The following is an 11,706-nucleotide window of genomic DNA, read 5'->3' on the forward strand; positions in this document are numbered from 1 at the left end:
GCACGGCTGCTACACCTCACCACCTCCGCAGCCTCTGCGCCGAAACTTCCGGAGCTGCTCCAGGAAGGGTTCTGCTGCTGCTCAAACCCAGAATGACCTTGACCAGCTCAGGAAACGCCCAAGATGCTCTGGTTTCGCAAAGATCGGCGGGTAAATGGCAGGAGGACACAAGATCAAGGTCAGATGATACGGAAAAGGGAGCTTCCCCACAATTCATAGTCAAACGGAACATATGCAAATGGTTCCGGAGAAGTGTTTGCTGGGCAAACATGACATGTGAGGAGATCAGTCAAACACCATAGGAGCACTAAGTCAAACAAGTGAGGCGAGCAGGTGATGCATGGGAGGTGTGGGGGATGGAACCCGGGGACTCGACGTTCCTGGATCAGGCTGCTAGACGGAGTAGCGTCATTGACCGTCACCTAAAGCCCCTTGCCAGTCATGGACCACACTTTTCTTTTCGCTGAGTCGGACATCACGGCATCAAAAAATCGCCGAATCAATAAACGGAAAGTAAAGGACGGCTCACAAACAGGGAGCCCAACTTCTCCAAGTGCACCACTCAAAGGTGTATAATGATATATACACACACACACACACACACACACTGACTGACTGAAACTGCTGTCCCAAGAGGGGGTGCGGCAAGCCGGAGCCTTACCTGGCAACACAAGGCTTAAGGGATGAAGGGGGGGACACACCCAGGACGGGACGCCAGTCCGTCACAAGGCACCCCAAGCAGGACTTGAGTCCCAGAACCAGCAGATAGCAGGACCCGGTCAAACCCGCTGCGCCACTGCACCCCCGTAATAATAATAATAATAATAATAATTTCTTGTTCTTCCGTTGTCATGGCAAATGTAATTTCACCTGTGTGTCTCTGTGTGTATGTCTCTGTGCGAATGTATGAGTGCGAGAGTGTGACAGCGGCCTGTGTTACTGCCTCCATCTCCTCTCACTGCTCAGGCCTGCAGCTCGGAGGACTCAGTGGGAAACGTCCGGCCGGTAGCGGACGGGGGGGAGCCGCTGTTGCCAGGGAGCTTTATTGTTGTCGAGATGGTCGTGGTGAAACACAGCTGTGCGGAGGAGGGGGACTGGGGGGCACGGAACGGAAAAGGGACGTTGATCGGGGACCAGTCATGTTTATGTTACCGTGGAGTGAGTGCAGAGCAAAGGGTAACTGGGCCAGAGGATGGGGGTGGGGTGGGGGGGCTCAACAGAGGATGCCCAGAGACTGCAGACATGTTGTTATGAGCAGCAACGCACTCAGACTGTGCCACCGCCATCCATTAGTGCTGAGCGGCGCACCGTGTCCTTATAGGGTCTTCGCTGGAGAGCGGAGGGACCGAGGGGGGTCGCGGAGACACGGAAGTGAAGGAAAGGGACGGATGGCAGAGAGGAGGCCTGGCGTCCCCCGAACAGCCGCCCTACAGTTGCACCACTTCATCACCGTGCCCCGTGCCATTCTGTGTGCGTATGTCCCAATTCCCATGGAGGCATTGGCTCCAATCCCACTTCTGACACCAGTTTGTATCGTTGCTCTGGAGCCGATACAAAAACTCGCACTCAGTTTGCAAGGGAACTGTTACGTCTACCAACGAAAACTTCACACGCGAGTCAGCCTACATGTACGCATGTAGTGTCACACAAATACCGAGCAAATAATCCATTTCCACCATGTCTTCGCATGTCTGAGCGCACGTTCACATCCTCGTGTGCACATCCGCGTTTTCCAGCTGACAAGCATCCTTCCTCGCTCTGCCGAGCCTTCGACTGCTTGCCTTTGCGTTCTGATCGAGTGACTGAAACAAGGAAGAAGAAAATTCCAGACCAGACTGAAGAAGAAAAAGTTCTGACCCTCGGCTTTGGGCTTCATGAACTCCAGTGACCTGGTCCTCGTACCACTGATAATAGGGTGCGACACTGTAAATACGGGTCTAGCATTCACCTTCCAGCCTGTGTCTCTGTCTCTCAACTCTTTGTCTGTCTGTCTGTCCGGGGCGGGTTTGGCGCCCCCTGCTGTGTGGCGCTTCACACAAAACACAGGCTCTCACACGCTGCACACGGGAAGTTCACACCAGAAGTGCATTGGATCAGTGAAAAACCAGACATCAGAAGGCCAAATAATGTAAAATGCATGAATGTATTTCACTCAGGGGGTGCGGTGGCGCAGTGGGTTGGACCGCAGTCCTGCTCTCCGGTGGGTCTGGGGTTCGAGTCCCGCTTGGGGTGCCTTGTGACGGACTGGCGTCCCGTTCTGAGCGTGTCCCCTTCCCCCTCCGGCCTTACGCCCTGTGTTGCCGGGTAGGCTCCGGTTCCCCGTGACCCCGTAAGGGACAAGCGGTTCTGAAAATGTGTGTGTATTTCACTCTGTCGATAAATGGATGATTGATTATTAATCACTGCTTACTGCCTCTGTCCAACGTGCTCAGCTTCCCATTTCATAATGAGCAGGACAGAGACGAAGGGAAATCCGAGTCTTACACGTGTATTTAAGCACACCCCTCCGCCACCCGCCTTTAAATTGAGCTCATGGAGCGCGAAGGTTCCCGATTCCCTCAACTGCGTATCACTTGTAGTTTGGCTCCGCCTGGTGGTGAAACAGCGGTACTTCACCAGCACAGTCAGTGACTTTGAACTTCCAAAAAAGTTTCATTTTTCTTTAGGAAAACATGAAATGTCATTGTCACGTGATGGGCACGTTCTGATACTTTTCACATGTAATTGAATACACCGTAACAATATTTTGGCTTTTCCATTTGGTTGAGCAATTTACCTCCGTCTTTACAACCACATGTGGTAAAATGTCCCATTTGTTTGGTCACACCTGTTGCTGAGCTCCAAATCTCGGGCTCCAACCCCACTCCGGCTCCCTTTCATTTGCACTTCGCCCGTTTGCATTGCTGTGTCACTCAGACAGAGCACTTGTGCAACCTCTCACCGAAGAGGTTGGCAGGGGACGGGGGGTGGGCTCATGTTTGTTGTGTCTGGGCGTCCTGCCGTCCGCCGTTGCCCGACGAGGGTGTGTTCGGCCAGCTGTGCTGTCCTGATGAACCTGCCAGCCTTAACGTCAACTCTACAGACAACATCTGGAGGATTTACTGTAGGAAGCCGGAATAATCGCACAGTCATAAAAGCGCTTGTTCAAGTCAGGGTCACGGTGATGCAGAGCCTGTCCCAGAAGGACAGTGTGTAACACACACACTGTGTAAGCTAGGTAGGGTTCACCCTGGACAGGAGAGCAGAAGGGCCTTAAGGACTAGAATGTCTTAAAGGATAAATCGGCACCCAGAGGAAGGGACAGCGTTGATCCACAACGTGCTACCGCCGGACACGTCCCCATCCCTCGATCCATCCATATGGAACGTGCGTGTTTTTTCTATGATTTTTCGGCGTTCCCTTTTATTCAGTTTAAACAGTTCTTAAACATGTGGGGGGGGGGGGTCTTACACAGAAAAAGCGTTAATGTCTTCACTTGGATTTCATTATGACATCCTCACACGAGCCTCTAAAAACCACCGGTGTAAATAACACAATGGGGACAACTTGCTTTCTTTTAATAATCCTTTTTTGTTGAGCATAATTTTTTTTAATAGTTTCCATTAACACACTGTTTTTTTACCAGTGTACCAGGTACCCTGAAAACTGTGCAGCGCTTGGACTGAACTGTTCCGCTGAACCGCTGCGATTAATGATCAGCACCCCCATTCACCTGTTCTGGAACTTAAATGACCACATTTGGTGAAAAAAATGAAGCTGCACTGAAGATAAATTTTCATAACTGCCGTCGGGGTTTTTCGATGTACGTGACCACAGGCCATTAGGCCTTGATGTATTTTTAATACGTATGTGGGAGGCAGGAACCTGGCTCCGCCCCTTTGCCCAGACTGACCGCCACACCTGTTGATGCCACGTTAAGGGGAAACAAGCAGCAGCTGCAGCCTCTAGTTTGTGGGTAGAGGAAGTTTTCAGATGGAGTGAGGAAATGTGACAGATCATCATTTTTGTTAAGTGCTGCATTTTCCTTCTGTTGTTTATTTTGTAGCATTTGAGGTATTTCCGGTTAATTAGTTATATCTGCCGATGCAGTTTCGGTGTGTGAGCGAAACGGTGGTAAACCAGGCAAACAGCACCTGGGCTGCTTGGCCATGGGTTTGAATCTACTTCAGGCTGTGTGGAGTTTGAATGGGTTTACACCCGGTGCTCTGGTTTCCTCCCGCCATGTGGGGATCCTGAGATGAACTGGTATCCTGCTGTGAGCGTACCCCTCCCGGTACAGTGCCAAGTGGTTCCAGAACAGGCTCTGCACCACCGCGACCCCGACAAGGACAAGCGGTTCATGAAAGCGAGTGAGTTTTGACCCGTGTATGTTGATAACGTGTTAACAAGGATCGTGAGGGTAAAAATAGCTGGAAGTCGACATGTGGACGCTGCCCATGTCACAGCATTGCTTCTTGTTCTGCGTACGTTTTCAGAGGGAGGAAGAAGATTTGGACAAGTGAAACGTCCAAAAGTTCACAAAAAAATTCCAGAAGATGCCCTACTTTCAGAGGATTGTGTGTTGGAAATGAGAAAATCGCCATTCATAGATACATTTTCGCAGTTTTCCACTATATAAGATATTTTGAACACACACACACACACACACACCTTCGGAACCGCTTGTCCCATACGGGGTCACGGAGCCTACCCGGTAACACAGGGCGCAAGGCCGGAGGGGGAGGGGACACGCCCAGGACGGGGGGCCAGTCTGCCACAAGGCACCCCAAGCGGGACTCGAACCCCAGACCCACCAGAGAGCAGGACCTGGTCCAACCCACTGCGCCACAGCGCCCCCCAACAAACAAACAAACAAACAAACATTGAAAGCAAATACTAATGACAGTTTTGAGTCATTCATTATAAAGCTACACGTGGGAAAGTACTTGTAGAACGTGTCCCAGCGAACGGTGGGGCGACGCAGATGCTGCGAAGTGCCAAGTGACCCAGGACAAGGTCATTGCGGTGCTGCTGCCTTGCATTTCTACACCTAGTAAAATATTACTGTCACACTGTTGTTCATTTACACACTGTTGCTCGAATTTACTGGAAGCTCTCGGAAACCGTTGAGCGCGTGGAACGCTGTGACTGGACAGCTGTGGAAATGTGAGGCACCAGCGCTACCCGCTGTGCCACCCTGCAGCTGAGAACGATTATGTCGGCAGATGAAGTAGAGCCGAAAAACAGAAAACGGCAAAGGCGGTACAGTAATCGGCATGTGCCGGTAATACCCTGGTGAACGCTCCACGAAGAAGCGGCTCTTCGGCCCATGACTCCACAGACAGGACGCCATGTATTGTGCTGCGCTGTGGGCAAACTTCTGTTTATTAGAATAAGTTGCTCATTTTCCATGGTTATGGGATATAGATTACTATAAAAGGTACAACTAAAAAGACAAGCTGATGCCAGAATAAAGTTAAAGATTGACTGACAGCTCCGTGATAATCAGTGATCAACAATCAGGTTCATTTTGATGCATATTTGGAAGCTCCTTTAAACCTCGAGTAATTTAAGTAATTTTAATATCCGGGGGGTCCTGTAGTCCTCCTGTTGTTGCCTGGACGTATTGAGTACATCTTAATTTTTACCAGATTACAATCTGGTTTTTTGTGCAGTTTGTTGGAGACTGTGTGTGTGTGTGTGTGTGTGTTTAGAGGTGCGTTACAGCCACAGGTGACGCCCACAGTGCTGTTTCTGATGCCCAATATTTCACTGTGAGACGAAGTGTTACATTTCTTCATTGTTCTGTATCTTTTTGCGGACGAATATGTGAGGAAATCATGTTATTTGTCTTCAGCGACTCTTTTATCTCGACCGACTTTCCGCTTCCAAGCGCTAATTCGTCTCTCTTGCTGAGATTTTCCGAAAACTGCGCGTTTTTCTACACTGAATCTATCTAAATTGGGAGAAGTGAGCATTTGATTTTAATAATTTAGACTGCAAGAATGTCGCACTTGGGTAATTAATATCTGAAATATAGAGAGCAGGCGAGCTCGTGACACAAGTCAAAGTGCCATTTGTTGTTTTCAGCCCCGCGCGCGCGCGCTCTCGATTTGGTTCAAAACGGACGCCCCCCCGGGGCGTCTGAGGCGCGTTCCACCGATCGGCTGCGCGGAGAGATACCGCTCCACGTGGCCGCGCGCGCGTTCGCGTTTCCGCCGGCCTTCCAGGTGAAAGGTCGTCCGGCGCCACCTGAAGGGCGCCCCTCCCCCTCCGCGCGTCATCGGGAGGCGCTGCGACGTCACTAAGTGGGCGGGTCCGTGTTGCACGGCGTGCGCGGGGCGTCCGCGGCCGCTCAATGACAGCTCCGTTTGCGCTGGAGGCGCGTGGCGTGCACACAGCTGCCTGCCCCCCCTCTCCCGGACAGCACGAGCTGAGAGTTTTTAAGTGTGTGTGGGGTTTTTTTTTTTTTTTTTTTTTCTTTCTTTCTTTCTTTTTTCTTCTTTATCTTCCTTGTCGGAGCGGAGCTTTCGGGGTGTTTAAACTCCACCCGACCGGAGCCGGAGGAGCGGCGCTGGACCCGCACCGCACTGGTCCGGACGAGCGGGACTCGAGCCACACACACACACACACTGCGACCCTGAGACTGTGTGTGTCCTCAGCTTGGACAGACGCTCGAGCCGAGAGCTCGCGCTGGAGCTCCCGAGCGCCACCCCGAGCACATGATCATGTACACGATCACCAGAGGGCCCAGCAAACTGGTGACGCAGCGCAGGACAGGTGAGTCCGGGGGTCCCACTGGGGCTGTGTGTGTGTGTGTGTGTGTGTGTGTGTGAGGGCTGCTGAGTCTCTCGGTCCAGAGAGAGAGAGCGCGCCCCCGGCCCGTGTGTTCCGCTCGAACCCCGGACCATGTGAGCTGACCTACTGAAGTGTGTCCCGCGTGTCCCTCCCTCCCTCTCTCTCTCTCCGAGGTCCAGGCGCACAGCAGATCGAGACCAAAAGCAACGAGTTCAGAAACAGGCAGAGCCCCTGGACGGCGGCGAGGTGAGTTCCTACAAAACACACACACACACAAGGACACGACGTTACGGTTACGCAAGCAATGTGTGTGTGTACGCGCTTGCTTGCACAACACATTCATTCGGGGACACCGTGTGTGTCGGTCGCGTGTATCCCTGTGTGTCACCGCTCGTTGGTGCGGCGACTTTAGTGACAACGTCACAGCTCGAGCGGGGCTAAACGGCGACAATTCTCAGGCGGCGGCGGCGGGGGGGGCAGTTTAAACTCCGGGCGAAGCGTGTGTGTCGTCGTCGTCGCGCGTTGCTGGAGCTCCTCGCGGCGCTCATGAACCGAAAAGAGCGTGACCTTGCGCGAGACAAGGTTATACCCGCCCGGCGGGCGTTCGAAGTCCGCCGCCGGCGCGTGACACACGCACGCGCACCGGGACGTTGTGCTTAGCACGTGCGGGTCAGACGTATCCACACGTACGGAGTGGGCTTTCTCATTCTGCGTGATCCGCGGGGCTCTGCTGCCGGTTGTGCGCATGCGCGTTTCGCTGCGATCGATCGGCTTGTATTTCTCGTAAAGCTGTGAAAAACGCGGTCCGTGCGGCGTGTCCGGCGTCGCGTGGCACATGGAGGGGCGCGCGAAGAAGTTTTTGTCCGAACACGTGGGAGCCCCCCTCCCCTCCACAGGACGTCCTTCACAGCTTCTGTCCCATAAGGTCACCTCTCTAGCCGCCCATAGATCGTACTTATGGAACTTGAATTTGGCTCGAGCTCACATCCTTAAGTGACTGTGCCAAAATACTTTGCTTCTAACAGAGGTGAGACATCAAAGTTCTTATCCACCTTATAGTGGCTCTCCTTCGCGATTGCTGAAATAATCCCGGGAAAACCAGGAGGCTCCTTTGTGTTGTCACTGGGGGCCGCAGAAGATCTCATCTGAAGAGTGTTCGCTACTTTGATTACTTGGATGAGATACAATGTTTTGCCACCCTGCTCCTTAAAAAGCAGCTGGGGCACAATCAATATGTTGGATACAGAATACAGTGGCACACGGTGCGAATTGTTTTTTAACTTCACACTGGGAAATACCACACACGCACTCTTCTGCCGGGCCATGAATATGAAATAAATGTTCGGCAGATAGCGTAAAGTACAGTAAAAACCGCTATAACATTGTGACTGGGATCCGAAACTGTAGTTACATCAGGGTTACAATCTGTTTCCAGCCAGTCTGTCCACGAGTTTTGAAGAGAACTACGGTCGGTACGCCGTCGCCGTGCTGTCACTCGGCCAAGTCGAGCCAACCCCCGTTTTACTCGTTTTATTCCTTGAAATTAAATCGGTACCAATTATAGATGAAAACATAAGCATGTAAATGACGAATCGGGCAGAAGATGCTTGTCTTCAAAGGATGATTTTTGTGAAATAAGTTCCCGCGGGGTTTTACTGTACCACATTGGCGTACCTTGTAGTCTCCGATTCCCTTCTCCTTGGCTCTCCTGTTCCTCGCAGCTCCCAGGCGCCAAAGCTGGTGTTCAACCGCCTCAACGGCAAACGGTACCACGGAGCGCCGTCGCAGGGGGTCGACTCCCAACCGGAAGGCTTCACGGAGGCCCATGAGGAGAACGTCAGGTTTGTGTACGAAGGTGAGCGTTTGGCCGCAACGTGCAGTTCTGGGGAGGGTTCCGCACAATGAGGTTCCACAAGCGCCAGGGTTCGAAGGCTGTTGTGGTGGGGAATCGTGGTGCAGCGTGAAACAAAACTCGACAGTTCTCAGAGCGCCTGGTCACCAGTCTTACGGAGAAAGTTGGACATTCTGGTAGCTTCGGCGAGGGCTTGCGTGTCAATGATAACGACAAGGACTGATTGAACCCCTGGCCTTGCACCCCTGGAGGTGGCTAGCGTTCTGCCTTTGGTGTTTTCCAGGCCAGATGGTCAAAGCTTCACATTAATATGGGTCAGAACTGGAGAGTCAAGGCAAGCATAAGATGAACACCAGACTTGCATGATTCCTGGGTTCATGTTGGCTCTTGGCAACTCCGGCACCTGCAGTACGACGGAAACCCTTGCGTAGTGAAATTGGGCTCGGATCTCGCTCTGGGCTCAGTTGGCTTCAACGCAAAGGACAACCAATCCGGTTTGATGGATCGCAGTGGAGCGGTTTGGATTCCAGAAGCTCAGTAACCCCACTTTCACTAAAAATGCCCTGGTCCTAAAGAGCTGTAGCAGTTTAGGAGCTGTTTAACACCTAATATCCCCCCTGTGGTTTATCTGTCAACCAAACCACTCCGCTGCTCTGAGATGATCCTGTGTGGAATATTCAGTAACACATGCTGTTGGATGCGAAGTTAAAAAAAAAAAAAAAAAAAATTACCTTTTTTTTTTAAAAAAAAAAGGTTAACCACCTAAAAAAAAAATGAAGACGTAGTAGAGTGGGGGTAGGGTGCATGTTTGCAGCATTGTTTATGGGGGGGGGGGGGGGTGGTGACCCCTGTAGACTCCACCCCCATGAGGCTGATGCAATATGACCCACCTTGAGGAAAGGGACCCCTGCTGGCTGGCATCCATGAGTTTTTCTACTTAAACTGTTACACAACTAAACAAGGACCGTCAACCTCAGTTAAATAACTGCTCTATGGTTTGAGAGAAACAGGCACCAATTGTTTTTGTTCTTTCTCCATCAAAGCGAATCAAGTTTTCTATAAAAAATAGGACACTTACATCACTTTAAAGGGACTGGAGCCTGGTGCTCCCTGCAAGAGAACTTCTGTTGACCTACATTAAACGTTGTAAAACATTTACATTTATCTGACACTTTTCTCCAACGCAGCTTACACTGTTAAGGTTACAATTATTTACCCATTTATACAACTGGGTAATTTTTACTGGAGTAAATCAGGGTTAGTAGCTTGCTCCATGGTACTACAGCTGGAGGTGAGGCTCAAACCTGCAACCTTTGGGTCCAAAGGCAGTTGCTCTAACCACTACGCTACTAGCTGTCAGTTACCTAAATGGTTTTGGCTTTCGTCCCATGGAACATGGAGAGAGGGTGTGGCAGTTAGGTGAGACACATTGGGTCAACATGTACACTGAGCCTAGAGGGTTTACCCAGTCTTCTGTAGTCCCCACGAGTTGTAGTGTCGCCTCGATAAGACTGCTTTGTGGTCCCACTTGGCTGTACTCCGTTTACCTGGATTGTACCTGTAGCCCTAAATATGTGGCCGAGTTGCCTATTGAACAAATCTCATTTGCTGCAGTTAATTTCAGCTCTGAAAGAGGTTGCTATTTTCCCTGGTGGCACGATGGCAGATGACAAACAGTGCGTCAGGGGTTTCCTGTATGTCTTCACCCATGTGTTGGTCTGTCTCGCACCCGTGCAGCATGGCAGCAGGTGGAGCAGCGACTGGGCAACTGCAGCCAGCTGGAGGGAGGTCAGGGACCAGTGCAGTACTCAGAGAAGACCCCCAACCCTGACATGAAGAGTGAGTGTTGAGCTACCCTCCCTCCTCCCTTCCCTTATCTCCATCCACTCGTTTTGTCCACCCTCTACCCTTCCCCCGATGGTTGCCTCCTTGCCTGTTATCTTCTTTGCACCATTTCCATGCTCTTAATTCCATCATTACTCATCTGCTCCATACACGTCCTACTTTCCACTCTTCACAGCACTTAGTCACGCTTGAGTTTTAACCCTTGCTCTGCCACAGCAGCTCACTTTAAGCATCCTTTGACCTAAGGTCATGTGACCTGAGCCAAACAAGGGCTGAAACACTGACACACACAGACTTTCCCATGGCCAGAGGCCATATCCCTGCCCAAGTCCTCCTGACTTACCTGGTTATGTCATCCTTTTAATTCTCCTCCACCCAAATTCACCTTGGCCGTTGGAAGTGACTGCTTCCTCTTCACTAAGCTGTCTTGTGAAGGCTGGCGTTATTCCTTTTGCACCCTGACTTGGGCACTGCACAAGTAGGACTTCAGTCAGCGCCAGCCCGCACACAACCTTTAAACATACACCAAGGTGTGTGTCTGGGTGGGCATTTGACTGCAGCCACCCCTGTGAAGGGCCATTCCCACCCTTGCTTGACCATGACTTACCCAGGTATCTCTTCTGGTCTTGCCCTCCCAAAGACTTTGTTCCTATTGACCTGGACGAGTGGTGGGCGCAACGATTCCTGGCCAACATTGCCAACCTGTCATGATGGCAAGGCCGAGGGCCACGGCGAGCGGAGCCGCTAGAAGCACAGTGGGGAAGGGTGGCGTGTGGAGAGCTGAGATCCCAGTGTGACTCTGAACTCTGACTGCTTGACCACTGCCGCAGCTCCCCGCTCATTACCGTCCTGGTTACCTGACCGATGATGGAAGCTGGTCTGTTTTACAATTTCTTTTTTTGAACAACTCCATGCTGTATGATGAGACCAAATGTCTGTATCACTGGGCTGGTATTTGCATAAAAAAGGAAATAAAAAATGGTACACTATTTTCTAGATGCTGTTTTTGTACAGACTTAACGAGGCAAAACAGATGGTCTTATTTGCAATGCTGCGCCTATACTTTTCTGTACATTTTTCTAGAAACAGACTGACATTAGTTTTGAATTTGTAGTTACAATAGGGAAAGTGTCAAATGTAAACTTGTAAGATTAAAATTACATAATTTAATTGTAAAATATTAAGTAAACTTATTTGTAACAAATCTGTGTAACTTCCCTTCCCTTTCAGTG

At 51.0% G+C, this 11,706-nt stretch overlaps 1 protein-coding gene across 2 annotated transcripts; it reads left to right on the plus strand.

The window, feature by feature from the left end:
* Positions 1-6,276: 6,276 nt before the first annotated feature.
* On the plus strand, positions 6,277-11,579 carry LOC108930224 (MAPK regulated corepressor interacting protein 2-like). 2 transcript variants are annotated; one of them, XM_018745383.2, is made up of 5 exons: positions 6,277-6,759; positions 6,951-7,023; positions 8,499-8,632; positions 10,367-10,468; positions 11,115-11,579. In XM_018745383.2, the coding sequence occupies exons 1-5, from the start codon at positions 6,702-6,704 to the stop codon at positions 11,183-11,185; spliced, it is 438 nt and encodes a 145-aa protein (XP_018600899.1). In that variant the 5' UTR covers positions 6,277-6,701; the 3' UTR covers positions 11,186-11,579. The 2 variants fall into 2 exon arrangements, with proteins under 2 accessions (XP_018600899.1, XP_018600900.1); XM_018745384.2 differs by having other exon boundaries at positions 6,278-6,759; positions 6,957-7,023; positions 11,115-11,576.
* Positions 11,580-11,706: the final 127 nt, after the last annotated feature.

Source organism: Scleropages formosus, chromosome 1 (genome assembly GCF_900964775.1).
Source record: "Scleropages formosus chromosome 1, fSclFor1.1, whole genome shotgun sequence".
Classification (NCBI taxonomy): Eukaryota; Metazoa; Chordata; class Actinopteri; order Osteoglossiformes; family Osteoglossidae; genus Scleropages; species Scleropages formosus.